The 16,098-nt window shown below is 51.1% G+C and overlaps 1 protein-coding gene across 2 annotated transcripts in view; it reads right to left on the bottom strand.

Annotated features, from left to right (window-relative positions):
• Positions 1–15,809, bottom strand: part of creb3l1 (cAMP responsive element binding protein 3-like 1) — a 234,315-nt gene extending 218,506 nt beyond the window's left edge. Inside the window, exon 1 of one of the 2 annotated variants that reach the window (XM_060838413.1) lies at positions 15,605–15,809. In XM_060838413.1, the coding sequence (XP_060694396.1) occupies positions 15,605–15,790 (186 nt within the window). In that variant the 5' untranslated portion in view covers positions 15,791–15,809. Of the gene's footprint in view, positions 1–844; positions 1,297–15,604 lie in introns of those variants that run through there. The other variant, XM_060838414.1, reaches the window with a different exon arrangement.
• Positions 15,810–16,098: the final 289 nt, after the last annotated feature.

Raw genomic sequence — 16,098 nt, 5'->3', positions numbered from 1 at the left:
TTTCAGTGTGTGTCTGTGCAGTGTGTGTCTGTGCAGTGTGTTGTATTTCAGTGTGTGTCTGTGCAGTGTGTTGTATTTCAGTGTGTGTCTGTGCAGTGTGTGTCTGTGCAGTGTGTTGTATTTCAGTGTGTGTCTGTGCAGTGTGTGTCTGTGCAGTGTGTTGTATTTCAGTGCGTGTCTGTGCAGTGTGTGTCTGTGCAGTGTGTTGTATTTCAGTGCGTGTCTGTGCAGTGTGTGTCTGTGCAGTGTGTTGTATTTCAGTGTGTGTGTGCAGTGTGTGTCTGTGCAGTGTGTTGTATTTCAGTGTGTTGTATTGCAGTGTGTGTCTGTGCAGTGTGTGTCTGTGCAGTGTGTGTGTGCAGTGTGTTGTATTTCAGTGTGTGTCTGTGCAGTGTGTTGTATTTCAGTGTGTGTCTGTGCAGTGTGTGTCTGTGCAGTGTGTGTGTGCAGTGTGTTGTATTTCAGTGTGTGTCTGTGCAGTGTGTTGTATTTCAGTGTGTGTGTGTGCAGTGTGTGTGTGTGCAGTGTGTTGTATTGCAGTGTGTGTCTGTGCAGTGTGTGTCTGTGTCTGTGCAGTGTGTGTGTGTGTGCAGTGTGTGTCTGTGCAGTGTGTGTGTGCAGTGTGTGTGTGTGTGCAGTGTGTGTCTGTGCAGTGTGTGTGTGTGCAGTGTGTGTCTGTGCCTGTGCAGTGTGTGTGTGTGCAGTGTGTGTGTGTGTGTCTGGTCGAGCAGGAAGAGAGGCGGAGATGGAGTGGAGGAGGAGGGGGACGGTGCTGGGGATGGGGACAGGGGGAAGGGGCTCCGCGCTGGGTTAAGAAGTGGAGCTGGTGCACCCAGCAACTTACCACATTGGTGAGGAAATCGGCTTCGTTCAGATCCTCCAGGTCCACCAGGCTGGAGGCGGTGAAGAGCTTCTCCACGCCGAAGTTATCCAGGATATCCATAGTGGGTCTGCGGGAGGGAGGGAGGGGAGGGGAGGGGAGGGGGGAGCTCCGCGGGGCTCCTTGTGCGAGATGCTGGGTCTGAGGGCAGTGACCCCCCCAGGGGAGCCCGGGCTCCTTGCACCGTGCTCCGGGCTTTGCTGAAGGATTGCCCCCCCCCCCCTGCTCCAGCAGCAGTGTGTGGGAACAGCTCTCCCTCTGTGTCTGTCCGTGTCTGTGTCCTCTCTCTGATGTCTGGGCAGTTTAACACTAACTGCAGATCCCTGTCTCTCTCCCTCTCTCTCTGTGTCCTCCTTGTCTGAACTCCGACCCAAACTTCATATGACTATCACTAGCCAGTTCACACAGCTTTCCCCTGCCCCTTCACTCTCACGTCACTCCTCCCTCTCTCTCTCTCTCTCTTCACCATTAACCCTTTCAGTCCTGTGTCAACATGTCCTGCTCTAAGTAAAAAATGAGGTCTGCAGATGCTGGAGATCACAGCTGCAAATGTGTTGCTGGTCAAAGCACAGCAGGTCAGGCAGCATCTCAGGAATAGAGAATTCGCTCTAACACAGCTCTCCCTCTCTCAGAGACCACTGGGGTGTGACCCAGGCAACACAAAACAAAAAATAACTCTTCCATCCCGATCCCACTGCCCCCTTCCCATACTGCGTCCCCACGAAGGGGCTTTTTCGCCCGACTCTCCTGCTCCTCGGATGCTGGCCTGACCTGCTGCGCTTTTCCAGCACCGCGCTCTGACCTCCATCACCCCACGGTCCTCACTCTCGCCCTACTCCTGGCAAGAGGAAAAAGCTTGAGCTGTGGCGGAGGCAACACCGTTTTAGCCACCCCGCCCACACTAAAGGAAGACCCCCCCCCACCCTGTGATTTAATCGGATTTATTTTTGTCACACGGGCCGAGGTACGGGTGAAAGCTATTGTACTGTGTGTCCGATCACAAGGCATCAGGGTAACGGTGCTCCAGAGACCGTGAAGGGAAAGGTCAGCTCTAATACGTGGGAGTTCCTCCCCTCACAGCGGGGAAGAAGCTGTTCTTGAATCTGTTAGTGCGTGTTCTCAAGCTTCTGGATCTCCTGCCGAACGGAAGAGGGTATGACTGGGGGAGGGGGAGGGGAGCTTTGGTTATGTTGATTAAGTGTGGGGCTGGAAAGGGCACGGCAGATCAGGCAGCACCAAGATGGTCCTTTCCCGGACGGACGTTGGAGGGGTTACGCCCGGAATGTCGACTCTCCCGCTCCTCCGATGCTGCCCGCCCGGCCGTGCCTTTTCCAGCCCCACGCTTTGTCGGCTCGAGGTCTCCAGCACCTGCAGCCCCCACCTCACTGTCTCCTGTTGGATGACAGCTGGAGTCAGTGGATGGACGGCTGCTTTCCGGGATGTCTTCACCACTCTCTGCCATTTCTCGCTCGATAAACATTGTTCAGGGTGGATGTGGACCTGCTGCATTTCCTTCGCCTCCTGAGGAAGTTAGAGGGCTCGGTGTGTGTTGACATGGGTGGGCCAGGACGGAGTGTCAGTGACAATTACTCCAAGGAACCAGGAGCTGTTGACCACCTCCCCCTCAGCGCCAGCACTGAATAGATCCTCCCTGCCTGACCCACTTTTTCCAACATTGCCCCGGTGACCCCCTGGTGCACTCCTTCGCCAGCCCCAGCCCCCTTTCACAGCCTTCAAGACTGACCACTGACCAAGCTGAGGAACTCTGTCCGCCATCTTGGTGTTTAATTTGACCAAATTCCAGTGTCATGGACGTGATACCTTTGCAGTAACTGAGCTGTGTTTTATTCGGCCATTAACCGAATGCTGTGTTTTTTTTAAAACAAAACTACAACCATTACCATTCCCTTAGCCTCTTGTTCCATGACATCTTTGTCATTTAACCACTCCCTCCCAAATCTTTCCTTAAAGTTTTTTCTTGACCTCCTCCATTTCTTTTCAGTGTGACACACACCCACATTTCCAACTTCCTTCTCTCTCTCTCTCTCTCTCTCTCTCTCTCCCTCTCTCTCTCTTCAGTGTTGGAGAAAATCATTCTGGGTGCAGCTCAGATGTTGGTGGACCAGCTGCCTTTCTGATGCTGAGTTCTCTCAGCGCTGCTGGCATTTATCGACCCTGGAGACTTGGTGGACAACGCTCGAACATTCGCCTGCAATCCCGCCAACACTTGGACAAGGGAGAAATCGGGTGGGAAGAGAGTTGGAAAATCTGCCACCGTGATTCATCGATTCCGGGCCCTCACCACAGCGACATGGACTCCCTGAGTGACTGAACATACCATTACACATGCAGCACGGTGGTTCAGTGGTTAACATGTCTACCTCGCAGGTTCGATTCTAACCTCGGGTGACTGTTCTGTGGGGAGTTTGCATATTCTCCCCATGTCTGCGTAGATTCCCTCTGGGTGTTAGATTAGATCAGATTCCCTACTGTGTGGAAACAGGCCCAAACAGTCCACACCGACCCTCCAAAGAGTAACCCATTTCCCTCTGACTCATGCACCTAACACTACGGGCAAGTTAGCCTGGTCAATTCACCCGGCCTGCACATCTTTGGCCTGTGGGAGGAAACCGCAGACATGGGGGGAGAATGTGCAAACTCCACACAGACGGTGGCCCGAGGCAGGAATCAAACCTGGGGCAGCAGTGCTAACCACTGAGCCACCGTGCCGCCCGGTGCTCTGGCCTCCTCCCGCAATCCAAAGCTGTGCCCGATTAGGTGGATTGGGCCAGGGCTAAATTGTCCAGGGATGTGCGGATTAGCCATGGGACCTGCAAGGGTGGAGGTGAGGGAGTTAGGGTTTGTGTGGACCCCGACGGGCTGAATGGATGCTGTGTGAGGTCACACACCCAATTGTCTCCGTTCCTTCATTTTATTTGCAAGTTAGCCACATCTGAATGCCCAGTTCGCAATGTGTGGCGAGTGACTATGATTTGGGGTATGGTGGGAACTGCCAGGAGGTGATGCCAATCCAACATAGACCGCAGTGGGGAGAAAGCTCACAAGTACCCCCTGGTGGATGACCTGGTGAAGACCATCTTTGCACAGGCTGTAATCCAGATAAATCCCTGGGGGGAATATCATGAAGAGAACGCAGGATTAAAGATAAGAGAGGAAACTATCTTCAAATAAATTGAGGAGTTAAGAAATTTAATGGAATTCTATAGCACAACAATTAGAGCTCTAAGTGTCGAGAAGCTGTCTCTGCAGCTGTGAGGTGTAAAAATAGATATGTATATTTTGATGACTGAAATGATCTTTAAGTCTAAAAGTGTCCTGTTTAAAAAAAAATGTATATATTTCTATTTTTTGCACAGAAAACAGAGCTGTTAAATATAGTACCACAGGCAACCCAGCAAACTCTGGCAGCTTCAATTATTCTGTGGGTGAGACTGAACTGTAGTTGGAAACAAAAGCAAAATACTGTTAATGCTGGGAAATGAAATCAAAACAGAAAATGCTGGAAGGATTCTGCAGGATAGGGAGCATCTGTGGGGAGAGAAACTGAGCTAATGGATTAGCGAAATATAACAGGGCTTGAATAATGCACACCATTCTCCGTGGTTAAGAAGGCAGTTAGGTTGCCTTCATCGCTCAGTCCTTTGAGTGCAGGAGTTGGAATGGCATGCAGAGGTTGTACTGGACATTGGTGAGGCCTGTTCTGGAGTGCTGTGTCACCCTGCTATAGATTAGATTAAATTATATACAGTGTGGAAACAGGCCCTTCGGCCCAACAAGTCCACACCGACCCTCTGAAGAGCAACCCACCCAGACCCGCTCTCCTAAACCTAACACTAAGGGCAATTTAGCCTGGCCAATTCACCTAACCTGTACCTCTTTGGATTGTGGGAGGAAACTGGAGCACTTAGAGAGGGCTCACAAGAGATTAAAAAGGAGGAGGAGTAAGTGAGGTCTGCAGATGCTGGAGATCAGAGCTGAAAATGTGTTGCTGGAAAAGCGCAGCAGGTCAGGCAGCATCCAAGGAACAGGAGATTCGACATTTCGGGCATGAGCCCTTCTTCAGGAAGGTGAAAAAGGGTTTATGCCCGAAACGTCGAATCTCCTGTTCCTTGGATGCTGCCTGACCTGCTGCGCTTTTCCAGCAACACATTTTCAGTTCACAAGAGATGGATCAGGATGTTACTGGGTATAGAAGGTTTGAGTTATAAAGAAAGGTTGGGATTGTTTCCACTGGATCATAAGAGGTTGGGAGGTGACCTTATAAAAGTTTATACAGCCATGAGGGGTAATAGTGAAGTTGGGGGATTTCAAGACGAGGGGTGAGAGGAGAGAGATTTTATAAAAGCCATGAGGGGCAATGTTTTTTACAAAGGGCAGTTCGTGTGTGGGATAAACTTCCTGAGGGAGTGCTGAACGTCGGTTCAGTTACAATGGCTGACAGAGGTATTTGGATAAGTACGTGACAAGGAAAGGTTTGGACGGATATAGACCAGAAGGAGGAGGGTGGGACTAGGTTAGTTTGGGGTTTACAGACTGAAGGGTTCATTGCTGTGCTGTATGACCCCAGAAACCAGCGACTCACAGGGGAGAGGGACCCAGGAGTTGTGGATTGTGACATTTCGCTGGCTAACTCCTGCTGCTCCACCCACTAACTTTACAAAAACAGTGGACCCTCCACGCCCCACCTTAACCTTACTGTGATTGCTCAGTTGGATGGACAGTCGGTGTGATGCCAACAGTGTGGGTTCAGTTGCCAACACCAGCTGAGGTTATCATGAAGGACTCTCTTCCTTCTGCCCCTTACCCGGGGTGCGGTGCCCTTCAGGTTAAATGCCTACCATTTGTCCCTCTCTCTCTCTCTCTCTCTGAGAGTGCAGCCCTACGGTCTGGTCAGACACAGACAGCCGTGTGAGATTAATGAAATTACTGAAGTTACACATCAATTGTCCATTAAACATGCCACAGAAAGCCCAATACATTAATTAATAACACCTTTAGCAATGTGCTCGGTGTTAAAATGTTCCAATCAACACCAAAAATAAGTCTGATGACGTCGGTCAGGTACTGAATGGCTTAATTATTAAATTCAGAAACAGAAAGTGCTGGAAAAGCTCGGCAGGTCTGGCAGCATTGGTGGGGAGAGAAAGCAGGGCTAACATTTCAGGCCAAGTGACCCTTAGAACACATTTAATTACTAAATTCTTTTTCTTTACCTCAATTTTCTCTTTCTTTCAAACCGAGAATCAATTCTCTCTCTCTTTTCTCTTCTCCTTCTGCAGCCATTTTGGCTTTGCATTGACTCGATCGAATGTGCTCCTCTGTCCCTCTGCCTAGCTCCCAATTCTTTAGCCTCACGCTGTCTATGCCGTTGTTGACTGGGTTCCCAGACCACCTCTCCCCACCCCACACCCCTCCCCCCATGGTCTTTCCCATCGCCCCAGTGGCTCTGTGGGAATACACATGACCATTGGCGAAACACAGAGGCAGCTGAAGGAAGACTCGACCTTGCTGATCGGAGACATGGCAACTGTGGCGCACAAAATTACAAAGGGAGACGTTGATAGATTAGGCGAACGGGCAAAAACTGTGGCATTCAGTGAAGTGTGAGATCATCCGCTTTGGTCCCAACAATAATAGTTTTTTTTTGTTTTTGGTTTTGTTTTAAAAATGGTGGAGACCAGGGATCAACATTAGAATTCGAGGTACACAGAACCTTAATTGTAGTAGTCAGGTACAAAAAAATAATCAAATGGACGATGGGATGGTAACCTTTCCAACTGCAGGAGGTATAAACAGCAGGAAGGGGGTTTTCTGTGCAAATCCCTGGTTAGACCACATCTGGAGTATCACATACAATGCTGGGCCCCACACCTCAGAGAAAGGATATATTGGTCTTGGAAGGAATACAGTGTAGACACCCCACCCCCCCTCCCCACCCCATGGGTTAGTTTATGCGGACAACTTACAGAAACTAGGCTTGTGTTCTGAGGAAGACAGGAGACGAAGGGCTGGTTTTGTGGAGGAATTTTGCAAGGGTTTGGCAGTGTAGATGGAGCGAGGCATGTGCTGCCGAGGGGGCTTGGTCTCGGACAATGAGGCGTGGCGTTAAAGAAAAATGAGTCTTGCAATTTTGGCGAAACAAAAGACAGAAGATAAGAGCAGGACTGGCACTCACATTGCACTCACATACACAAACTGACATGTTAAAGTTATTAACCCCCCGTTGATGAAGTGGAGTAGGCCAGGGCTTACAGCTATCGGAATGTCTTACTTAGGTTCCAGGATGTGAGAAAGTCCGTCTGCTGCACTACTCACATCTACACACAACGTGCTGAACACATGGAGAGCTCACATTTCAAAATAATCGCTGCATTAATGTGGCTCAACAAGACGTCTGAGTGTTACCTTCTCAAGGGGCAATAAATCCCTGTCTAACCAGCAATACTGACACCCCAGGAGTGAGTGCTCTGGTATAGGATATGATGGTCCCTGCCCCAACTGATCTTCTCAATAAACTTTGCTTAACCCTTACTCTTTAAGTAACTTTGAGAGGATCACTATTTCACATGCTCACTGCTATTCTTAGAGGTGGAGTAGCAGGACACCGATGAACTAAGTCTTAGCCTTACTTGGGGAAACAGCATTTGGGAAGTTGGGGCAAATAGAATCTCCGACTGACTGGAAAAGGCCGTTGGGATGATTGATCCGGTGTGCGGTCCCGTCTGTGCTGGGGAGTTCGGAAGATGGCAGCTCTCACTCTCTGGTCTTCAACTGAAACCGAGCCCCCGCCCTGGTGCAGAGAAACAGCTCTGACCAACACTAAAAATGGAGCCGGTGGACATCCAGCAGAGACGCCAGGCTAGGCTAACAAAGAGTAGTATCGTACCCCCTCAGAGATCCTCCTCATAGCACCTCTTTAACCACGCAAGTCACAGCAGAGTCTGGGATCGATTGCAGTACGATCCCAGGGCCAGCACTGATTAATTTTGCCTTTAGAACTGTCTTTTATTTAAGCCCCCCCTTTATCCAGATTCTGGGATCAGTGGTGCTGGAAGAACACAGGCCTTTACTCCTGATGAAGGGTTTTTGCCCGAAACGTCGATTTTACTGCTCCTCGGATGCTGCCTGACCTGCTGTGCTCTTCCAGCACCACTGATCCAGAATCTGGTTTCCAGCATCTGCAGTCATTGTTTTTACCAACCTGTATCCATCCTGTTCTGCCTCTTTCCCATCTCTGTAGGAATGCAACCTCATTGCAATGACTTTATTCCCACTCTGATGCATGTGAAACTCAACATGGACGTGACATGAAATAGACCGATAGATATTGTGATGGGGTTCTGCCTCCTTTTCCCTGTCCATAGCTTTCACTTCCCACCCATGTATAGAGTGCACTGCGTTGGAAGATGGATTCTCACGTGCCTTATAGCCACCTGTCCTTCCAACAGTGCATTCCGCAGCGCGACAACTACAAATCGTCTTGCCCCTTAGGAGGAGAAAGTGAGGACTGCAGATGCTGGAGATCAGAGCTGAAAATGTGTTGCTGGAAAAGCGCAGCAGGTCAGGCAGCATTCAAGGAACAGGAAATTTGACATTTCGGGCATAAGCCCTTCATCAGGAATGAGGAGAGTGTGCCAGGCAGGCTAAGATAAAAGGTAGGGAGGAGGGACTTGGGGGAGGGGCGATGGAGATGTGATAGGTGGAAGGAGGTCAAGGTGAGGGTGATAGGCCAGAGTGGGGGTGGGGGCGGAGAGGTCAGGAAGAAGATTGCAGGTTAGGAAGGCAGTGCTGAGTTCGAGGGATTTGACTGAGACAAGGTGGGGGGAGGGGAAATGAGGAAACTGGAGAAATCTGAGTTCATCCCTTGTGGTTGGAAGGTTCCCAGGCGGAAGATGAGGCGCTCTTCCTCCAACCGTCGTGTTGTTATGTTCTGGCGATGGAGGAGTCCAAGGACCTGCATGTCCTCGGTGGAGTGGGAGGGGGAGTTGAAGTGTTGAGCCACGGGGTGGTTGGTCCGGGTGTCCCAGAGGTGTTCCCTGAAACGTTCCGCAAGTAGGCTGTTAGGAACCCAGTGTCCATTGTCAATGCTACTAATCACTCCCTGTAACACAGTGAGGTCATTCACTAACAAAAGCACATCGAGGGGAATAAACGAAGGGAGGGACCATTTCACGATTATAGAAGAATTTAAAGGTAATCAGTGGCTCAGTTAAAGAGGTTGTGCATCGTTACTAAAAGCTGTTGTGTGATCTACTCGTGTTATTTTTGCAGGATGGAGCTCACCGTCCTGACAACACAGGACTGCTTCCCCGGCCAATCGGGATGTTGGGTCACCAGAGGTGGACCATCCCAGGATGCATTGTCACAGGGGCCACCTACACCCATCCTCCGCTCCCAGGCACCCGGACAGCTGCCTTTCCTATTTCTGGTGTTCAAGGTAAATGAATAAGGCGCGAGGAATTTTCCTCTAACGCTCCGAGTTCTTGTCTTGGGGAATTGTCTGCGGGAGATTAATCTCCCAATTCCCGGCAACTCCCGAAGGGTGGATAATCCTCGCAGACGGGCTGGTGTTGAAGGTGAATGAGTACTGTGGGGAGAAATGTTGTTTGAAAGCTCCAAGGGTTTGTCTCGGGGATTGTGTCCGGGAGATTAATCTGCAATTCCCGGCAACTCCCGGAGGTCGCTAGCCCGAGCAGATGGACTGGATCCGAGAGGAACCAGTGAAAGAAAAGAAAATCCATCTGTTTAGTTGGATTTCGGGATACTACAGACGTACCTTCAATGCCTTCCATAATGTTGTTCTGGTGGCACTGAGTTCCAGGCTGGTACTAGTAACCACAATTTAATGATAGATGTAACCATCATTCTGAAATCATACCAGCAGTGTGTCATGCCAGGAATCTGCTTCCTGCTTCAGGCCCAGCTGTTTGGGATCTGGATAGTGCAAACAGTCTCTGTTTACACGCAATGTCAAGGGAGGATAAGGATATCTCTACATGAGCAAATACTCGCACACAAGTGTCCTGAAGACAGCCTGATTTACATGGAGCTAGAGGAAGAATTTGCATTTAGACCCTGTCATTCTCACCTTCGGGACATCCCATTTAAATTCTTTTGGTGTCAAATCCAGGCAGGAAGTCTGCAGGTTTCCTCAAACAGCACGGAAAACACATTGGACTGTGTTGGGGGGGAGTGCCTATTCTGAGGCAAACAAAATGGCACCCTGTGGCTTGGATCGGGCCTTCTGAGGCAAGGCACCGGACGCCATCTTGGTAAAGGCAGGGCTCTTTCTCACCAGCAGCAACAGTCTAAGCAGATCATGCTGGGCCTACCTACAGCAAACGGACGGCAGGGTTTCGAGGAGGCAGCTTACCACCACGATCTCCAGGACATGTAGGGACAGGCACTTCATGCTGGGCCCAGCCAGTGATGTCCCACAGATTTAAAAAGGTGTTAATCAGCGTGTCAAACTGACTTGTCATCGTCATGACAGCGCTAACAGTTAGAGACCAATCAGTCTCTTATGGGCCACTACACCAATAGATGATAGAGTCACAGAGATGTACAGCATGGAAGCAAACCCTTCGGTCCAACCGCCCATGCTGACCTGATATCCCAACCCAATCTAGTCCCACCTGCCAGCACCCGGCCCATATCCCTCCAAACCCTTCCTATTCATATACCCATCCAAATGCCTCTTAAATGTTGCAATTGTACCAGCCTCCACCACATCCCCTGGCAGCTCATTCCATACACGTACCACCCTCTGTGTGAAAAAGTTGCCCCTTAGGTCTCTTTTATATCTTTCCTCTCTCACCCTAAACCTATGCCCTCTAGTTCTGGACTCCCCAACCCCAGGGAAAAGACTTTGTCTGTTTATCCTATCCATGCCCCTCATAATTTTATAAACCTCTATAAGGTCACCCCTCAGCCTCCGACACTCCAGGGGAAAATTAGAGCAACTAATGAGCATGCACAGAAATGCCGCATCTAAATCAGGCCTTGCCCAGAAATTGGGGGTGGGGGAGGGGGCGGTGGGGAAGTATCCCAGAATGATGGGACCCCCTGCAAACCCCCAACCCTTTGTGCTTAATCCTCCAGGAAGGAGTTTGTGAGGTTGCCAACAGCAACCAGCAGCTCCCCGCAGACAGGGGGAGGATTGTGGGAATTATGATGCAGCAGGTCAGGGTCAAACCAAACAACCATCCGTTTATTTTTGTTGTAATGAACCCCTCAGGCTGACTGGTTAATTCACATCCTCGGCCTTTAACTGGTGAGATTTCCAAATCTTCCAGGCCAGTTTCCTGCCTAGCAACAGTTGGGATTGTGAGTCGGCACGTGTGCAGCCTGGGTAGGGAGGGGGAGTGGGGAGGGGGTGGCCATTTTTAATGGTGACCCCCCTCTGGCCCTGCCTTTAGGGACGCACAGTCCACTCCCGAGACAGGGGCGGCTGGGCTGCGGTTTCTTGGAATCAAGCAGGAACCGAGCGAGGGCAAGCTTCTGGGAGGGAGAGAGGGAACCGAACGCTACACTCGACAGCAAGCCACTCCGTCTGCTGCAGCCGAGCCCCCGCTGGGAGCAGCGACTGGCCGAGAGAGTGACGCGGTGATGATACGACACCACACTGTCACTGGCAAAGTAATCAAACAGAGGGCAGGAGCAACAAGAGCTGACGATGTGGTCAACACCCTGAGGTTTCCCATTGACGAGACACTGAGCTAGACTAGCCATGTCTTTTCGACTTCACTCATGGGATGTGGACACCACTGCATTTATTGCACCCAAGGCCAGTTAAGAGTTCAAGTCCAGCTCCTGGAGTGAAGTGCACTTTAAGAGTAGGTGTGTGTGGGGGCAGTGGATAGCACACCTGCCCTCTGAGGGTAGAAGGGAATCAAAGATTCCCAAATTTACTCCCAACCGCCTTGATACCTTTAGTGGTTTCTTGTGGTGCACAGGTAGTGTCCCTCCCTCTGAGCCAGGACGCCTGGGTTCAGGTCTCACCCTGCCCCAGAGTTGTGAGCAGGTTGAGGATGTCTCCGTCCATCCATTTTTGTTGGATGGGTATTTTCTGAGAGGGGTCAGGGGCTGCAGGGTGATCGAAGACTGTGAGAGCAGGCTGTGCCTCCCTCCTGCTGTTCCCTTGGGCCGGTGCCCTCAGATACAGAGTGGCAATGTGGCAGGAGGACAGAGGGTACTGACCAGGGAGTGATGCCCGCTGTCATTGCAGGAGGAAGCCAGGATTATATGGCTCTGCCCTCAGTTTCCAGTGCGAGGTCCTAGTAGGTGGTGCGGTGTTGTGATCGGTGTTGTGGGGTATTGGCCAACAGACACTGCATCCCGCACAGCTCCATGCATCAATCAATGCCCTGCAGCAACGATGGCCTCTGGGTACTCCTCTCAGCTCAGTGGTCATCCAGTTGTTCCCTGGCAAACTCAGCGTTCCTACCAGCCTTCCCAAATCTATTGCACTTCGCTGAATTCGCAGTCCGGGAACAAACTGGACCTCCCAGCGCTCCCCAGCAGAGTTTATTCACACCCTCTTGTCCTTTGGCATCTCCCACTCCCAGCGCCCCCGAACTGTGTTGGAGCCCACTTGGGCACAGTGTCTCACCACATACAGTGTCCTTTATCACCGCACCCCCCCTCTATCCCAATCTCTCCTTTAAGGTACACACAGTGTCAGCTGGAATCTGAGTCAGTGGCTGTGAGTGTGCCTCAGTGAGGGTGCCATTTCTTCACCATTGTCGGACCATATCACTCTGAGAGAGAGAGAGAGAGGGGGAGGAGCAGGAAGGAGAATACTGTGGTGTGGGACTGAAGGTAAGGAAGAGGTGTCAGCACACACCATCCAGTCACCTCAGTGAGAGACAACAAGGCAGTTAGGGGGGAGATCAGTCTCAGCCAGTGAATCATAGAATCCCTACAGTGTGGAAACAGGCCATTCGGCCCAGCAACTCCACACCGACGAGTAACCTGCCCAGACCCATTCCCCTACCCCATTACTCTACATTTACCCCTAACTAACACACTTGGCCTTCACATCACTGAACACCACGGGTAATTTAGCACAGCCAATTCAGCCTGACCTGCACATCTTTGGAAACCCACGCAGACACGGGAAGATGATGCAAACCCCAGACAGACAGTCACCCAAGGCAGGAATCGAACCCGGGTCCCTGGCGCTGTGAGGCAGGGGGGTGGAGTGGGTGGAGGTTGAGGGGAGTGCAGGCTTAGGATGACCTGGAGAGGGGTCCCGGGGTAAGGAGTGCCATCCTGCGGAGCCAGTGCTCACCGTCCAACCCTTTTCTCCCCCCAAATAGTTGAGGGGGTGACCTTATAGAGGTTTATTAAATCATGAGGGGCATGGATAGGGTCAATAGGCAAAATCTTTTCCCTGGGGTGGGGAGAGTCCAGAACTAGAGGGGCATAGGTTTAGGGTGAGAGAGGAAAGATATAAAAGAGACCTACGGGAAAACTTTTTCACACAGAGGGTGGTACGTGTATGGAATGAGCTGCCAGAGGAAGTGGTGGAGGCTGGTACAACTGCAACATTTAAGAGGCATTTGGATGGGTATATGAATAGGAAGGGTTTGGAGGGATATGGGCCGGGTGCTGGCAGGTGGGACTAGGTTGGGTTGGGATATCTGCTCAGCATGGACGGGTTGGGCCGAAGGGCCTGTTTCCGTGCTGTACTCCTCTGTGACTCTCTGACTGTATGAAGTCTCCTACCAGCCCCAGCCGTGCCCACCTCTCTCAGTGGCAGGAGTACCAGCACTCTGAAGGAGGCACAGCTCCGAAGGAGAGCAATTGGACAGGCAGTGTGGAGGTGCCACCCAGCAGGGAGACAGAGGAGGAAGCTACTGGGGTAATGCTGGCATTTGGGCGGACACAGAGAGTCCAGTGTATGGCGTAACATCACGGTGCCAAGCATTAACCCAGGGCATCTCTCAGCCCACAGGAGGAACATCAATTACCCAGCAAGAGAAGGCTGGGTAACAACCAGGGAGACACTGGGTAGACTGTGACTTGGATATGAAGGCCTGTGGAGCTGGGTAATGGGCTGCTGACTCACGGCCATCAGTTTTCCATCAGTTTGAAGTCAAAATCCAGCTCAGTTAAACTGCCTTTTATTTTTGCTTTTTAATAAGAAAAAAAAAATCTGCACCCTCAGCTCTTGAAGCCCACAATAGAGAGAAAAATGTGCAGTTGTCATCCCAGTAAAATTATACTGTACCAGCCCCAGACAGCCTCACCCTTGGAATCTCAATTACAGCCCTCGCAAAGAATGGCTCTTTATAAGTTACAACACACAGCTATTAAGGCAATTCCGATGAAGTGGAAAGTAGCCTGGCCATCCAAATTTAAATTAACTCTTGATGAGCCGACAACAACACTCGGTGTACCAACGGGACTCTCTCCCTCCCTTTCATCAGCAGGAGGCAGCTTTAACCCTTTTGGTGTCTAACACCTCGAACAGAAGGGCGGGAAAATGTGGCATTGCCGGAACTGGGAATGCTCCTTAACCCCAAACCATCTCCGAGGCGGAGCTGTTAAAGGGGGGGGACTGTGGGTGGAAGCTGTTCTGATGTACTCAACCAAACCGCCAAGCCAGAATTCTGAGAGACGATGTAGCAAAGGTTCAGCCTGGACAGGGACTAGGTCCAGGGCGGGTGTAGTTTAGGTTTATCAGAATGATACTGGGCTCTCAGGGTCATGAGTTGGAGATGACGGTGTTGGACTGGACTTTAAGGGGTTCAAGTAGAGACCCACCATCGTCCAACCTTTGCTTCGGTTCCCTCGGGCATCACAGGCTGAGAGCTGACTCAGTGGGCATCATACAGAGATCGCCTACAGTGTGGGAGCAGGCCATTCGGCCCATTGAATCCCATGCTCTCTACACAGCATGCCACCAAACCCACCACCCTCCATTTCCCATGGCTCGTCATCCTAGCCCGCGCGTCGCTGGACACTATTGGCAATTCCGCTCGGGTGTGATCCACCTAACGGGCACACCCTTGGATTGTGGGGGAGGAAACCCACCCGGGCACGGGGAGAGAATGTGCCGACACCACACGGCCAGCCGCCCTGAGGCTGGGATCGAACCCCGGCCCCTGCTGCTGTGAGGTGGCAGTGCTAACCTCTTTGAAACGAGTAAGGGGTTTAGTTGGGTGGATGTGAAGGAACCATTTTCTCTGGCGGGAGAATTCAGACAAGGGATATGCAAATGCACAAATTAGGAGGAGGGTAGATGCTGCAGTCCCTCGGGCCATTCAGTAAAATCAGGACGGATCTCCATTTCCAGTTAGTGATAACAGAAGTTTGAAATGAAATACCCATCCACTCCAGAGTAACGGCTTAATGGTTCCAGTGATGAGATAACAAAGTGTTATAGCAGAAACTGAGAAACGTGGGCGAGCAGTGTGTAGGGGAGAGGGAAGGCTGGAGACGGTACTACAGTCCTCCGAAAGTAGGTACGTGCCTGAATTAGAACTAAACTGGAGGGATAAGTTCCCAATTCCAAATAGCTCCACCTTAGCTGAAGGGAGATCCAAGTGGTATTCAAAGTGGAGTCAAGTTACTTGCCACCTTAAACATCCACTCTCTCTACCACCAACACTCAGGGTTTACCGTCTACAACACGCACTGCCGAAATTCACCAAGCCCGCCCCGATAGTGCCTTCCTAATCTGTGATCTTTACCCACCTGAAGGGACGAGGAGAGTAAACACACCGCAACACCATCGCCTGCAAGCCGCACGTCACCCTGATACAACTGCCGCCCATATCGCTGGGTTACCGGGTCAAATCCCTGCAGCTCCTTCCCCCAAAGCGCTGTGGGGCGTAGCTGCACCGCACCGACTGCTGGGGTGAAAAGGGGGCAGCTTAACATTACCTTCTCAAAGGGGAATGGGGCTGGGGGGAGGGGTGTGTGATAAACAGCAACACCCACATCCTGGGAAGGAACCAGAAAGCAAAGCAGGAAGTATGTGTTCACCAAAATGGCGGTGGGAATCGAGAGCTGTGTCCCACAAAAAGACTGTGGGCCCTGGGGGCGATTTTCATGACTAAGGTGCTGGTGGATCTGGGTATCAGGGTACACGGAGGAATGGAGTTGAAGTCGCAATTCTATCACGTGATAGAATAGGTTCAAGGGGCTGAATGGCCTGGTCCAGTGCTTAGATGATACCATGGTTAACG

The sequence above is a fragment of the Hemiscyllium ocellatum genome, chromosome 18 (assembly GCF_020745735.1).
Source record: "Hemiscyllium ocellatum isolate sHemOce1 chromosome 18, sHemOce1.pat.X.cur, whole genome shotgun sequence".
Taxonomy (NCBI): Eukaryota; Metazoa; Chordata; class Chondrichthyes; order Orectolobiformes; family Hemiscylliidae; genus Hemiscyllium; species Hemiscyllium ocellatum.
This window is presented reverse-complemented; position numbering and strand designations above follow the sequence as displayed.